This window comes from Rhinatrema bivittatum, chromosome 2 (assembly GCF_901001135.1).
Source record: "Rhinatrema bivittatum chromosome 2, aRhiBiv1.1, whole genome shotgun sequence".
Classification (NCBI taxonomy): Eukaryota; Metazoa; Chordata; class Amphibia; order Gymnophiona; family Rhinatrematidae; genus Rhinatrema; species Rhinatrema bivittatum.
Window position 1 is genome coordinate 589755624 of NC_042616.1, and position 16735 is coordinate 589772358.

Here is a 16735-nt window from a genome sequence, read left to right on the forward strand (position 1 = left end):
CCAATTGTGGTTTAAGAACTTTTGCTCCAAGAAGTTGTCCTTTTGCTCCAGGAACTACAAAATTGTTCAGTGGGACTAATAATAATAATAAATGTGGAAATCAAGCTTCCTAGCATAGACCAATTCTAACACATTTGTTCATTGCTGATGCTTTTTTGGTAAAACTTGCAGGGCTAGTTAATGAACCGGGTGGGAGCTGCAGACCACACATCAGTTTCTTGCATTGTTAACATAAGAACATAACAAATTGCTCTGCTGGGTCAGACCAGGGCTCCATCAAACCCAGCATGCTGTTTCCAACAGAGGCCAAAACAGGCCACAAAAACCTGGCAAGTACCCAAACACTACGAAGATCCCATGCTACTGATGCCAGCAATAACAGAGGTCATTCCCTAAGTCAACTTGATTAATAGCAGTTAATAGACTTCTCCAAGAATTTATCCAAACCTTTTTTGAACACAGCTACACTAACTGCACTAACCACATCCTCTGGCAACAAATTCCAGAGCTTAATTGTGCGTTGAGTGAAAAATAATTTTCTCCGATTAGGCTTAAATGTGCTACCTGCTAACTTCATGGTGTACCCTCTAGTCCTTCTATTATCCTAAAGTGTAAATAACTGATTCACATCTACTCGTTCTAGACTTCTCCTGATCTTAAAGTCCTCTGTCATATACCCCCACCCCACCCCCACCCCCAGCCGTCTCTTCTCCAAGCTGAACAGCTCTAACCTCTTTAGCCTTTCCTCATAGGGGAGCTGTTCCATCCCTTTTATCATTTTGGTCACCCTTCTCTGTACCTTCTCCATCGCAACTATATATTTTTTGAGATGCGGCAACTAGAATTATACACAATATTCAAGGTGCAGTCTGGCCTTGGAACAAAACAGAAGCATGATGACATTTTCCATTTTGTTAACCATTCCCCCCTTCTTAATAATTTCTAACATTCTATTTGCTTTTTTGACTGCTACAGCACACTGAGCCAATGATTTCAAAGTATTATCCACTATGAGGCCTAGATCTTTTTCCTGGGTGGTAGCTCCTAATATGGAACCTAACCGTGTAACTGCAGCAAGGGTTATTTTTCCCTATATGCAACACCTTGCACTGGTCCACATTAAATTTCATCTGCCATTTAGATGCCCAATCTTCCAGTCTCGCAAAGTCCTCCTGCAATTTATCACAATCCGCTTGTGATTTAACTACTCTGAATAATTTTGTATCATCTGCAAATTTGATTACCTCACTCATCGTATTTCTTTTCAGATCATTTATAAATATATTGAAAAGCACCAGTCCAAGTACAGATCCCTGAGGCACTCCACTGTTTACCCTTTTCCACTGAGAAAATTGCCATTTAATAATACTCTGTTTCCTGTCTTTTAACCAGTTTGCAATCCATGAAAGGACATCGCCTCCTATCCCATGACTTTTTAGTTTTCTTAGAAGCCTCTCATGAGGGACTTTGTCAAACACCTTTGAAATTCCAAATACACTATATCCACTGATTCCCCTTTATCCACATGTTTATTAACTACTTCAAAAAATGAAGCAGATTTGTGAGGCAAGGCTGCCTTTGGGTAAAATCCATGTTGACTGTGTTCCATTAAACCATGTCTTTCTATATGCTCTGTGATTTTGATCTTTAGTATAGTTTCCACTATATTTCCCGGCACTGAAGTCAGGCTCACTGGTCTATAGTTTCCCAAATCGCCCCTGGAGCCCTTCTTAAATATTGGGGTTACTTTGGTCACCCTCCAGTTTTCAGGTACAATGGATGATTTTAATGATAGATTGCAAATTTTAACTAATAGATATGAAATTTCCTTTTTGAGTTCCTTCAGAACGCTAGGATGCATACCATCCAGACCAGGTGATTTGCTACTCTTTAGTTGGTCAATCTGGCCTATTACATCTTCCAGGTTCACAGTGATTTTGTTCCATTCATGTGACTCATCACCCTTGAAAACCATCTCCGGAACTGGTATCTACCCAACATCCTCATTAGTAAACACAGAAGCAAAAATGTTGAGATTACTTACCTGATAATCTCCTTTTCCTTAGTGTAGACAGATGGACTCAGAACAAGTGGGTATAGTGTGCTCGTGCTAGCAGTTGGAGACGGATCTGACATCAGCACGGGTACATATACCCCCACAGGAAGTGAAGCAACTCAGTAATCTTCCTTGCAAAACCTGTTATGGATATATGTGTACTGACGATCAATGAATTAGTGAAACAGGATTCCCCTGACCGATTGATAGTAGCTGGAGACCGCCAGCGCTTCCAACCGGAAGGCCTCGACATCTGGTAGAGTAGACGCTCTTATGTAAGAAAATGACATGGCGTACCTTGAATCGGTGAAACCCATGTACACCGGCAGCCGGGCGGGATGCTGAGTCCATCTGTCTACACTAAGGAAAAGGAGATTATCAGATAAGTAATCTCAACATTTCCTAGTGTGTAGCCAGATGGACTCAGAACAAGTGGGATGTACAAAAGCTTTACTCCCGGACTGGGCGGGAGGCTGCCTGAGGACCGCGTAGGACTACCCTCGCAAATACTGTGTCCTCCCTGGACTGAACATCCAGACGGTAAAATCTGGAAAAGGTATGGAGGGAGGACCATGTCGCCGCCTTACATATCTCTGCGGGCGACAGCATCCTAGATTCTGCCCAAGAGGCCGCCTGCGCTCTGGTGGAGTGAGCCTTGACCTGCAGAGGTGGTGACTTCCCAGCCTCTACGTAGGCCGCTCTGACAACTTCCTTGATCCAGCGGGCGATGGTGGGCCGAGAGGCCGCTTCCCCTTACTTCTTCCCGCTGTGGAGGACAAACAGATGGTCCGTCTTACGTACTGCTTCTGTCTTTTCTAGGTATCTGGGCAGCAATCTGCCGATGTCAAGATGGCGTAGCAAACGCCCTTCCTCTGATTTCTTCAAACCCGCCATGGTTGGCAAAGATATGGTTTGGTTGAGGTGAAATTGTGAGACTACTTTAGGCAAGAAAGAAGGAACCGTGCGAAGATGGATAGCCTCTGGAGTGATTCTGAGAAAGGGATCACGGCAGGACAGCGCCTGTAGCTCTGAGATGCGGCGTGCGGAACACACCGCCAGCAAGAAAACCATCTTCAAAGTTAGCGAACGGAGAGACAGGCCCCGAAGGGGTCTGAAGGTGGATCCCGCGAGGAAATCCGAAACTAGGTTGAGGTTCCACAGGGGCACTGGCCACTTCAGTGGCGGACGAATGTGCTTGACTCCCTTCAGGAAGCAGGAAACATCTGGGTGCGTGGCAATGGTCTTGCCATCCCTCCTGGGACCGTAGCAAGACAACGCAGCCACCTGAACCTTGATGGAGCTTAGGGAGAGACCGTTCCGAAGCCCATCCTGCAGGAAATCCAGAACACTAGGAATTGTGGTCGCATGTGGATTGGTGCCATGAGTGTTGCACCAGGCTTCAAATACTCTCCAGATCCTTATGTAGGTGAGGGATGTGGAAAACTTGCGAGCTCGGAGGAGTGTATCTATCACCGGCTCCGAGTAACCTCTTTTCTTCAGTCTAGCCCTCTCTATGGCCAGACTGTAAGAGAGAATTGAGCTGGATCCTCGTGGAGGATGGGACCTTGACGTAGCAGGTCCCTGAGAGGAGGCAGGGGAAGAGACTCCCCTGTCAGTAGTCTTCTCATGTCCGCATAAGAACATAAGAACTTCCCATGCTGGGACAGACCAAGGGTCCATCAAGCCCAGCATCCTGTTTCCAACAGAGGCCAAAAACCAGGCCACAAGAACCTGGCAATTACCCAAACACTAAGAAGAACCCATGCTACTGATGCAATTAATAGCAGTGGCTATTCCCTAAGTATAATTGATTAATAGCCATTAATGGACTTCTCCAAGAATTTATCCAACCTTTTTTGAACCCAGCTACACTAACTCACTATCTTCCTTCTCTGGCAACAAATTCCAGAGCTTTATTGTGCGTTGAGTGAAAAAGAATTTTCTCCAATTAGTCTTAAATGTGTTACTTGCTAACTTCATGGAATGCACCCTAGTCCTTCTATTATTCGAAAGTGTAAATAACCGAGTCACATCTACTCGTTCAAGACCTCTCATGATCTTAAAGACCTCTATCATATCCCCCCTCAGCAGTCTCTTCTCCAAGCTGAACAGCCCTAACCTCTTCAGCCTTTCCTCATAGGGGAGCTGTTCCATCCCCTTTATCATTTTGGTTGCCCTTCTCTGTACCTTCTCCATCGCAACTATATCTTTTTTGAGATGCGGCGACCAGAATTGTACACAGTATTCAAGGTGCGGTCTCACCATGGAGCGATACAGAGGCATTACGACATTTTCCGTTCTATTAACCATTCCCTTCCTAATAATTCCTAACATTCTGTTTGCTTTTTTGACTGCTGCAGCACACTGAGCCGACGATTTTAAAGTATTATCCACTATGATGCCTAGATCTTTTTCCTGGGTGGTAGCTCCTAACATGGAACCTAACATCGTGTAACTACAGCAAGGGTTATTTTTATTTATTTTATTTTATTTATTTAAAAACTTTTATATACCGGTATTAGTATGCATACATCATACCGGTTTACAATGTAACTTTAAAGGCAGAAATTACAATGAACAGGGAGGGCGAACAAGGAGGAGTATACAAAGAGCAGGAGGTGGAGGAATTAAAGCAATAAATAAAACTGCAACGGACTATTTACAGGAATATAGAAGGCGTAGGCAAGATACTTGCGGAAGTCAGTGTACTTAATCAGGGTAGGCTTGTCGGAAGAGCCATGTTTTAAGTTTTTTTCTGAACTTGGCGTAACATGGCTCTAGCCTGAGAGTGGTAGGGAGGGCGTTCCATTGTTTAGGGCCTGCAATGGATAGTGCACGGTCCCTAGTAGAGGAGAGGTGGGCTTTTTTCAAAGGGGGAATGGAGAGGGTGCCTTTGTTGACAGTGCGAGTGGGTCGTTCAGTGCGTATAGGACGAAAGGGTTCATCCAACCAATTGGAATTGTGCGAGTGGATGGACTTGTGCACTATGGTTAGAATTTTTGAAGAGAATTCGGGATGCGATGGGGAGCCAGTGGAGTTCTTTGAGTATAGGGGTAATGTGATCAGCTTTCCTTGAGTTGGTGATGACCCTGGCGATGGCATTCTGGAGCATTTGTAAGGGCTTGGTGGTGGAGGAGGGTAGGCCGAGGAAGAGGGCATTACAGTAGTCCAGCTTTGAGGAAAGGGTGGCTTGGACGACGGTGCGGAAGTCATGATAGTGGAGGAGGGGTCTGAGTTTCTTCAGGAAGCTGGACCGTTGGAGATCGGTGGTTTGGGAGGGAGGTGAGGAGAGATAAGGAGCAGCTCTGTTTTGGAGGAGTTTAGAGCGAGGTGGATGTTGGTGAGGAAGTCATTTATGTTGGCAAGACATGTGTTCCAGAAGGCAAGGGCATCTGAGAGAGAGTTGTGAATGGGAATGACGATTTGAACGTCATCTGCATAGAGGTAGAATTTGAGGCCGAGGTCTGTGAGGAGCTGACATAGAGGTGTGAGATAAATGTTGAAAAGGGTGGAGGAGAGGGAGGAGCCTTGTGGGACACCTTGAGACAAGGGGTAGAGTGTGGAGTTGGCGTTTCCTATCTTGACGGAGAACTTTGTTAGATAAGTAGGATTTAAACCATAGTAGGGCTAGGCCTGAGATGCCTATTTCGGATAGCCGGTTGATGAGGAGGTTGTGGTTGATGGTATCAAAGGCAGCTGAGATGTCGAGTAGGGCGAGGAGGTAACAGTTGCCTCGGTCCATGCCTATGAGTAAGTGGTCCGTGAGGGACAGCAGGAGGGTTTCTGTATTGAGGTATTTACGGAAGCCGTATTGGGCTGGATGCAGAATGTTGTTGCTTTCTAGATATTCTGTAAGTTGGATGTTTACAATCTTTTCCATAATTTTGGATAGGAAGGGCAGGTTAGAGATAGGGCGGAAGTTAGCAGGGTCTTTAGGGTCTAGTGTTGGTTTTTTTAGGAGGGGCTTGACAATAGCTTGTTTGAGAGCATCTGGGACAGAGCCTGAAGAGAGGGAGGAGTTTATGATGTCTGCGATGGGTTTGGATATAGTATTCGGGATGGAGAGGAGGGATTTTGTGGGAATGGTGTCTGAAGGGTGGGAAGCTGGTTTGAGTTTTCTGAGAATAGATTCTACTTCTTTAGCGGAAGTCAGGTCAAGGGTTTGGAGGGTGGGTGAAGTGGGGGAAGGTTGGAGGGAGGGGGAAGGGGAGGTAGATGGAGAAGGGTGTTGAAATCTGCGGAGGATGTTGGTGATTTTTGTGAGGAAATACTGGGCGATTTCTTCGCTCTTAGTGGAGGCATCATTCTCAGGGATAGTGGGCTGAGAGGATTTGGTGAGGTTGGCAACATAATTGAAAAGGGCTTTCGGGTTGTACATGTATTGGTGGATCTTAGCTGAAAAGTAGTCTCTTTTTGTTTTGAGGGTGGTTATTCTATATTGGTGAAGGGTAGTTTTGAAACTTGAGGCGAGTTGAGGTGAGGGGGCTTTACGCCAGCTTCTCTCGCGCTGCCTGAGGGTATTTTTTAGGGATCTTAGTTCAGTCATGTACCAGGGTTGATGATTTTTTGTGGGTTGGGTAATGTTACATCTGGAGATGGGGCATAGTTTGTCAGCAATTTCAAGAGTCATGCTGAGCCAGGATTTGATGGCAGTCTCTGGACTGGAGCAATCAAGGCTAGTGGAGGTGTTGGAAATGGCAGGAGCCAGTTCATCTCCAGAGCAGGGTTTCCTGAAGGTGAAGGTGGTGTTGTTTGAGGGAGTGGGGGTAGTGGGGAAGTTAAGGGGGAGGAGGGCTTTTATGAGGAAGTGGTCGGACCAAGGTACAGGGGAGCAGGTGGGGGGGTGGGATGGTAGGAAGCAGTGGTTGATGAATATAAGGTCAAGGGAGTGACCAGCTTGGTGGGTGGGGGAGGCAACAATTTGTCTGAGGCCTAGAGCTTGGAGTGCAGTAAGGAATGCCTCACAAGAAGGGGTAAGGGGGGTGGCATCGACATGGAGGTTGAAGTCTCCTAGTATGATGGAAGGGATTTCAATGTTTATGTTGGCAGATAAGAATTCAATTAAGGGGAGGGGTCCCATTCGATGGATCCAGGAGGGGCATAAATGAGACAAATTTGCAGTGAGGGGGCTTTGAAGAGGCCAATTTCTAGCTTGGAGGGTGATGTGGTGTGGGAGAGTTTGAGATTAAGGTGTTTCTTGAAGGCTAGGAGGATGCCACCTCCTCTTTTCTTGGGTCTTGGAATGGATAGGAATTCGTAGGATTGTGTAGGTAGCTGGTTCAGGAGGACAATGTCTGTTTCTTTGAGCCAGGTTTCCGTGATCGCACAGATGTCTGGCTTGGTGTCAGTGAGGAGGTCATTTAAGATGGGGTTTTTTTTGGAGAGTGATTGGGCGTTGAACAGAATGATGGAGAGGGTAGTGAGTCCAAGGAATTGGTTGAGGGGGGTAGTGAGGATAGGGAGGAGGGATTTGTAGGGGGGGGTGGGACGGGGGGATGGGAATGGGGGCGTCTGTTGTGGGGGAGGTGGATGCGGTTGATGTGTTGTGTGGTCATGGTGGGTGAGTAGGCAAAAGGAGGAGGGAGGGAGAGGGGGTAGGTAAAAAGGAAACAGAGGATATAGGGTAGTACAAGGTGGGATTAAGGTATCAAGGAGTTAAAACTGAGGGAAGGGCACTGAGGGAAGGGCACAAAGCTGATTAGGTAGAGTAAGAGGTGTAAGTAGTGTACCATGCAGGTCAGACAATGCAGGTTATACAGCTTAGATAACATGTAGATAACATGCACATTAAACAGAATAGAGCAATTTAAGGTGTTAGGGGGAGTAGTCCAGTGGCTGGGAGGCAGGCTCATGAACACCTGTGAGAGGTGAGATAGGCACTTTGGGGAGGTGCCCACTCACTCCGAGGTCCTGGAGCCTGGAGCAGGGTGGTCCTGGAGCCGGATGGGTCTTGGCTGAGAGGCTGGCAAGTGAGCAGCGATACCTCAGGGTCAAAAGGGACTGCTGGGTGAGAAGGAGGTCCGTGTAGTACTTTAGGATCTTCCAGGGTCCTTCAGGCCAGTCCGAAGGGGCTGCACGAAGGGGCGCTCAAAGGGGCAGGCCCCTTTGTCACGCTCCTTCGGCGCGTGACGCTAGGCGCGTGACGCCTGGCCAGATTTTTATAGATGACTCTTTTCTGTGTCGCTCAACAGTGATGTCATCAATATGAGTCTTAGCATCCAGCACAGAGATTTAAAGGCGGAGTCGTTAGAAGCAGGGCAGTCTTCCAGCTGGGGGAGGGGTCAACAGCCACGAGGTGGAGGAGGAGGAGAGGGTCCAATGGAGGGCTGGGTGCAGGAAAAGCTCAATCCAAGCCCTGGATCCTGGCTTGCAGAGCAAAGAAAAGCATCACCTTGCACTTGTCCACATTAAATTTCATCTGCCATTTGGATGCCCAATCTTCCAGTCTTGCAAGGTCCTCCTGTAATGTATCACAGTCTGCCTGTGATTTAACTACTCTGAATAATTTTGTATCATCCGCAAATTTGATAACCTCACTCGTCGTATTCCTTTCCAGATCATTTATATATATATTGAAAAGCACCGGTCCCAATACAGATCCCTGAGGTACTCCACTGTTTACCCTTTTCCACTGAGAATATTGACCATTTAATCCTACTCTGTTTCCTGTCTTTTAACCAGTTTGTAATCCACGAAAGGACATCGCCTCCTATCCCATGACTTTTTAGTTTTCGTAGAAGCCTCTCATGAGGGACTTTGTCAAACGCCTTCTGAAAATCCAAATACACTACATCTACCGGTTCACCTTTATCCACACCAGGGTCTTCTTGGCCAGTCTGGTGCCAGTAGAAGAACTAGGCCTCTGTGCCTCTGAATCTTGTGTATAAGGGCGGCCAGCAGGGGCCACGGAGGAAAGGCGTATAGCAGAGTCCCTGGAGACCATGGCTGAACCAGGGCGTCGATCCCATGAGAGAACGGATCCCGCTTGTGGCTGAAGTATCTGGGTACTTGAGCATTGGACCTGTCCGCTAGTAAGTCCATGTCCGGAGTCCCCCACCGATCCACAATCATCTGGAAGGCTGTGGGGGACAGCTGCCATTCTCCCGGACTTAGGCTTTCCCCGCTGAGGAAGTCTGCCGCGTTGTTGTCCCTTCCGGCAATGTGGACGGCGGAGATGTCCTGGAGATTCGCTTCTGCCCAAGCCATCAGCGGGGTTATCTCTAGGGACACCTGTTGGCTTCTGGTTCCGCCCTGTCGGTTGATGTATGCCACTGTGGTGGCGTTGTCGGACATCACTCTGACTGCTCTGTTCTTCAATCTGTGAGCAAATCGCAGGCAGATCGGACTGCCCGTGCCTCTAGGCAGTTGATGTTCCACCCAGACTCTTCTCTGTTCCACCGCCTTTGGGCGGTGAGCTCTCCGCAGTGTGCTCCCCATCCGCTCAGGCTGGCATCTGTGGTGAGCAGAGTCCACGTGGGCGAGGACATCTTTGACCCCCTGCTCATGTGGTCGGACTGCAACCACCACCGTAGCTGGGTCCACACTCTGGCGGGTAGAGGTAGATGCACGGTTCTGTAACGGTGGAGCCCACGGTTCTGTAACGGTGGAGCCCACGGTTCTGTAAATGTGGGCTCCACCGAGAGAGGAGGGAGTGTTGTAACTGTCTCATATGGGCCCTTGCCCATGGTACCACTTCCAGGGTGGATGCTATGAGACCGAGAACCTGCAGGTAATCCCAGGCTATATGCCGGCTGGCTCCCATCAGGGACCGTAGACTGGTCTGGAGCTTTAAACTTCTCTTGGTGGTTAGGCTGACTTTGTCTGCCTGGGTGTCGAACCAGACTCCCAGGTATTCCAGTGATTGGGAAGGCTGTAGGCAACTCTTGCTTAGGTTGACTACCCATCCCAGGCTTTCCAGAAGGGCGATCACTCTGTTGGTTGCCCGATGGCTCTCCTCTCGTGATTTCGCTCTGATCAGCCAATCGTCTAGGTAGGGATGGACAAGGATTCCTTCCCGTCTGAGCGCCACTGCTACGATCACCTTGGTGAAGGTCCGCGGCGCCGTGGCTAACCCGAAGGGCAAAGCCCGGAATTGGAAGTGTTGTCCCAGAACCTTGAAGCGTAGGTAGCGCTGATGATCCCGATGGATCGGGATATGCAGGTAGGCTTCTGACAAGTCTAAGGCCGTGAGGAATTCCCCTGGCTGTACTGCGGTCTTGACTGAGCGCAGAGTTTCCATGCGAAACCGCGGGACCCTTAAGTATTGGTTGACTGACTTGAGGTCCAATACGGGCCGGAAAGTGCCCTCTTTCTTGGGTACCATGAAATAAATGGAATAGTGCCCAGAATCCACTTCCCATGCAGGTACGGTATTATGGCTTTCAAGGACAGGAGCCTCGCCAGGGTAGCTTCCAATGCTGCCTTCTTGTGGCTTGGACACGGAGATTCCACAAACTTGTCCGGAGGGATGTGATGGAAGTCCAAATAATACCCCTCTCGGATGATGGCGAGGACCCACTGGTCCGACGTAATCTCGACCCATCTGGGGTAGAAGAGGGTTAACCTGCCCCCTATGGCTTCGTCCCCCGATGGATCAGCTGATTCTCATTGTGGGGTGCGGCCGGGACCCGAACCCGAGCTGGCTCCCCTCTTATGCTGCTTGGTCCGAAAGGTGCCTGGTAGCGACTCCTATAGGGAGTGAAGCGTTGGGAGCTTCTACCTCTGGAGGGCCTCGGAAAGGTGCGCTGGTTCCTCTTGGACCTGTCTTCCGGCAGTCGAGGTACTGGAGAGGCACCCCATGTGCTGGCCAGTTTATCTAGGTCGCTGCCGAACAGAAGAGACCCCTTGAATGGCATTCTAGTGAGACGTGTCTTAGAAGAGCGTCGGCTGACCAGTTCCGTATCCAGAGCTGCCTCCTGGCAGCTATGGAGGATGAGACCCTCTTGGCTCTCGTACGGACTAGGTCGGAGGCGGCATCCGTGAGGAACGAGAGAGCTGACTCCATGTCCGCTGCCGGAGCATTGTTCCTGACCTGTGATAAACAGGAACGCGTACCACTGTGCAGCAGGTTGCGATTCACAGAGACAGGGCTGCCACCTCAAAGGTTTGTTTTAGGATGGCGTCCAGGTGTCGGTCATGAGCCTCCTTGAGGGCCGCCCCCCCCCCCCCTCCACTGGAATGGTAGTGCGCTTGACAACAGCGCTAACCAAGGCGTCCAACCTTAGGGCACGCCAGCATATCCTTGATTGCCGGGTCCAGGGGGTACATGCCAGCCAGGGCCCGATCCCCTTTGAATGAGGCCTCCGGCGCATTCCACTCCAAATCGATCAGCTGTTGCGCCGCTTGCAGGAAGGGAAAATGGCGGGCTGTGAGACTAAGACCCTCCAGCAGGGGGTTCTGCGTGGATGCCTCCATGGTACTGGGGCCTGGAATAGCCAACTCCGTCAGGCACTGAGAAACCAGGTCGGAGAGATCTTCCTTGGGAAAGAACCGCCTCATAGTTCGGTATGGCTCTATCCCCGAGGGAAGTTCCCCCTCCTCGGGGGGTTCGGACTCGTCCTCCGAGACATCAGGGTCCGCATGAGCCGGACTGCCTGGAGGCGGGTGCCCGCGATAAGGGCGAGAAGTTCCAGGGGCAGGGTCAGCCAGAGCGGCAGCAGGGCCTGGACGGGAAGCTGACTGCATCTGTACAAAGGCGTGGATCCCCTTAAATAAATCCACCCAGGAAATGGAAGCAGTCTCTAGCCGTCGGGGTACCAGGTCCCCCGGGATTCCCGTTTGTTCGAGACGGCCCGCTAGGTCCGGGGTGGCCCCTGGGGAACTGTCGGTAAACCTCGGTTGAGACTGGTCCTGGCCCGAGGCTCCCACGGCCTCCTCACATTGGGCACAAAGGGAGTCTGGCTCCTCGCTCTGCGTGGCTCTAAGCTGGCACGCTGAGCAGAGGCCGAGAGCTTTCACGCCGGAATCAGGAGGTGCCGCCTCTGGAGACGCCGGGGCGTTTAAATGTTCCATCGCGTCTTGCAAATGCAGGGCGCCGGTGCTTATGCTGCCAATAATATGCGCTCAACAATAATATGCGCTCAACAATAATATGCGCTCAACAATAATATGCGCTCAATAATATACAATATGCGCTCAATAATATACAATATGCGCTCAATAATATGCGGTCAGCAATATGCAATAATATGCTGCGTTGTGCGCCCATCAATAGGCGCCTATCATGGGCGCTCAATACCTGAACAAGGCAGACAAAATAGCGACCTCCACGGCGTGCCACATGCAGGCAACGCCGCCGATCCTCGTACCTCGGAGACCAAAAAGTAAGAGATGAACGCCTTACCTGATCCTCGGCGCTTCCCGGCTGTAACCCGGGCGGTCTCCGGCTGCGGGGAGAGAGGGGAAATACCTTCACCGCCGCGCTTGAGGAAATGCACCCGCTGCCTCTAAGCCACCGAACTCGCTCGGGGCTAAGTCCACGCCGGGACCGAGGCGCTTCTCAGCCAGGCCCGAGCCCTTCTCGCTCAGGGGCTAGATACCTGCTGCGATTCGGCCACCGGACCGAGGCGTAGACCTCCGAGGGATCGCAGAAATCACCCCAGGAAACTCAACTGGGGGAGGGACCCGAAGGTATCACCGCAGGAGTGCGGGGCTAGTCTTCTGAGAAATTTGGAAAGTAGAATTGGAAAACACGCTCAGCGAGCGTGCAGGCGCTCCAAACAGCTTTGGAGACGGTAATTACTGAGTTGCTTCACTTCCTGTGGGGGTATATGTACCCATGCTGACGTCAGATCCGTCTCCAACTGTTAGCACGAGCACACTATACCCACTTGTTCTGAGTCCATCTGGCTTCACGCCAGGAAATATGTAAATATTCTTTAGAATTATCCAGCATGCTTGAAATATCAACAGACCAGGGCTTCACAAGGCAATGACAGCTGTCCAAATGAGTAGATGGATGTGCATTTAATAAAGTTGTGGTCTCCAAATTAGAGCAGACAACTCAGTGGTCTGTAGATATATCATATACAAAAGTTTTAAATGGAACAATAGTGAATCTTCACACTAATGCCAAGCAGTATTGGAAGACTTAAGGGGAAGAAATTAAAATTGCAACCAAGATTTATTAGTACACAAACTCTTCCAAACCCCATAAAAACCCAGTTTTACATTAAAAAGCCTTGTTTACACCAGCAGCTCATTTAACTGCATGCTGCTACTACTAAGAGCAGCAGTAGTGGTTTATGGCCCCTCCAACCCACCTCCACCAATCCTAAACGAAACACTAGAGAAAGGAGAAAAAAAAAGATTGCCTTTACAATTACCTAGCTTCAAGAACTGGCTTAATATCGGTCACAGGTGGAGTAGAATGACCAAATTCATCTTGCATATCCAAGGGAATGTTGAAAGGTACTCCAACACGAAATGGAGGATCCAAAAGACCCACTGAAAATTTAACTGGTTTACCCTCTTGTTAAAAAAAACAAAAAGGAAAAAGGAAAAAATGTTCAAAACATATTAGAAGTGAAAACAACTCATTCTTCCCTACCTCTCCTCAGACATCAGCTGGACACTAAGGTGGTACATGTACAACTCAATCCAGCATTCAATAAAATCACAGGTGTGATGTACTGGATATTTGTAATGAGCTTCAATGGAGTTACATGAAAACCTGCAGCAGAAATACTTAAAAAGAGTCATCAGCTATAGTGCTAATGATGCTCCTAGCCTTTGCACAGGTATGGATACATTGATAGTTTATAAATCAGGGATGTTAAACTGTGCTCAAGTAGTTACATCTGGCTCTTGGTTCCAGGATAGTGCACTGCTGGAGTGGGCTACTATGTGAAAGATGATTTATCACAGATATAAATGATAGTGTTAGTACTTACAAAATATTATGACACCATAATTTTTTCCTTACCTACAATTTTAAATGTTATTGTTTTAGATGGGAGAGATCTTCCTGCATAAGTGTCTGCATTACTTTCATTCAACACTGCCTGCAGTTTCAGTGTGTAGTTTCCAAGTTTTTGTATATTTTCTGCAGACCCGAAAAACAAAAATACAGACATCATTAAACTGAAAAACAACAACAAAAAAAACACTGCTAAGATACATTACAAAAAAAAATCTCACCCATTTTTTTAAACCAGTAAGGCCATTTACCCCCATGTTGACTGATATGGGAAATTATATCCTTGTCCCCACTTGGTGCTTGGGAAAAAAAGAAGATAACATTTTAGTAACACAAATTCTAACTAAACAGTGGAAATCTATATTTTTCATTATAGCCATAATGACATTTGTAAAACATCATAAAATATTCTCATAGCTACCGGATACAAACTGAAAGTTACATATTCAATAAAAAAATTTCAAGGAAGAGCTTGCTTACTGGAGACACTGGTCTATCTGTATGTGTCTTGATTAGACTAAGTTCCACAGGTCAGGGAGTCTCTTATATCTATGTGCACAGCCCTGCATCATCTAGCAGCACTATAAATAAGTTGTAGTAGTAGTAGTTGTGCCCTTGCTAGACAGAATTCATCAGTTAAAATGGTCACCTTATCACAGATCCTATATCCACTACAGATGTTTACAATCATTGAAGAACCAGGAAAATCATGGCTTAGTGAAACAATTAAGCATACCAAAAAGACTGCTATAATAAACTAGAGTATAACAGAAAAGTAAAATTGATTCCATTTTATATATTCATCAGATATGAAGTCTTTTCTTTACTAATCTAAAGAACTAGTCTTTTTGTTAACATATAAACTAGAATACTTACAATGTAGAATAACCTTGAGCTCCACAAGCAGTTTCTTTGACCCTCCATGACTTGTTCCTGGTAATTTTTGCATGGCCTCTCCTTTTTGGTTCAGTATTTCAATCCTTAATGCTCCTGCATAGAGAATAAATGGAATCCATTTGCTAACCAGATCAAAAGGCCAATTAAAGACAGTCTGATCTAACTGCCACACAGACACTACAGAGGACTGGTGTTAAAACATAACCAAAAGAAAGAAACCAGAAAAAAAAAAAAAAGTACCTATTGGAGTACCAGCATGTATTGCAACATCTGGAATCAATTCATCTCCTTCAGGCCAAGTTACTGATAAACGATCTGGCAGTCTAAAAAGTCAGAAATAAAGTGAAATAAAGCCTCCAATAACTATGTTAACAAGCAAATGAATGTTTGATCACTCTGTTAAACATCGAAACTTTATAAACCGTTATGATGGCAAAACCGAATGACGGTATATAAAACTCGATAAATAAATAAATAAAATAAATATATAGTAGTTCACACAAAATGTACAATTTATATTTCAGTTTACTTAACGACCACCATACCTTGCCAATTCATCTTCTATGTACTTTCTAACCATGCTAGTAGCCACATTTTTGTCCAGTTTTATAATTGGAATACTTTTCATTTCATCATACAATGCCTGAGGTTCCTGAATAAATGAAACATAGTTGATATCTATATCAGAAAAACACTGAAACTATATGCTGACATTTCATAGCTACAATACTAAGAATATGCAATAGTCCTACACTTTTTTTTTAAACTTATTTATAGAACCAGCATACAAAGCAAAATTGCTTACCTTGTAATAGGTGTTATCCCAGGACAGCAGGATGTAGTCCTCACATATGGGTGACATCATCGATGGAGCCCTGACATGGAAAACTTCTGTCAAAATTTCTAGAAACTTTTGACTGGCACACTGAGCCCACTGAGCATGCCTAGCATGCCATGATATTCTCAGCCACAGGGGTCTCCCTTCAGTCTCGTTTGTAGCAATGACTGCGAGCGAAAAAATAAAATAATAAAACGTTTTGGACCCAACTCCGCGGGGCAGCGGGTGGGTTTCGTGAGGACTACATCCTGCTGTCCTGGGATAACACCTATTACAAGGTAAGAACATAAGAACATAAGAAAATGCCATACTGGGTCAGACCAAGGGTCCATCAAGCCCAGCATCCTGTTTCCAACAGTGGCCAATCCAGGCCATAAGAACCTGGCAAGTACCCAAAAACTAAGTCTATTCCATGCAACCATTGCTAATGGCAGTGGCTATTCTCTAAGTGAACTTAATAGCAGGTAATGGACTTCTCCTCCAAGAACTTATCCAATCCTTTTTTAAACACAGCTATACTAACTGCACGAACCACATTCTCTGGCAACAAATTCCAGAGTTTAATTGTGCGTTGAGTAAAAAAGAACTTTCTCCGATTAGTTTTAAATGTGCCCCATGCTAACTTCATGGAGTGTCCCCTAGTCCTTCTACTATCCGAAAGAGTAAATAACCGATTCACATCTACCCGTTCTAGACCTCTCATGATTTTAAACACCTCTATCATATCCCCCCTCAGTCGTCTCTTCTCCAAGCTGAAAAGTCCTAACCTCTTTAGTCTTTCTTCATAGGGGAGTTGTTCCATTCCCCTTATCATTTTGGTAGCAATTTTGCTTTATCCCAGGACAAGTAAGATGACAGTCCTCACATATGGGTGATTAGCAAGCTACAGGCTGAGTCATTCTTGTATTGGACCAACAGCATACAACTTGTGCAACGGCACAACAACTAGTGTACTGTTGGAAAAAATGAGGCAGCCTGAAATCACAGCAGGTTGGATGTAGAAGGAGTTGGGACTATACTGGAAATA

At 47.0% G+C, this 16735-nt stretch overlaps 1 protein-coding gene across 1 annotated transcript in view; it reads right to left on the reverse strand.

Annotated features, from left to right (window-relative positions):
• SMCHD1 (structural maintenance of chromosomes flexible hinge domain containing 1) overlaps window positions 1-16735 on the reverse strand; it is a 1156633-nt gene that overhangs the window by 868241 nt on the left and 271657 nt on the right. Inside the window, 6 exon segments of the mRNA XM_029591083.1 lie at window positions 13381-13525; window positions 13980-14099; window positions 14195-14272; window positions 14850-14963; window positions 15111-15193; window positions 15416-15522. Of these exon segments, the coding sequence (XP_029446943.1) occupies window positions 13381-13525; window positions 13980-14099; window positions 14195-14272; window positions 14850-14963; window positions 15111-15193; window positions 15416-15522 (647 nt within the window).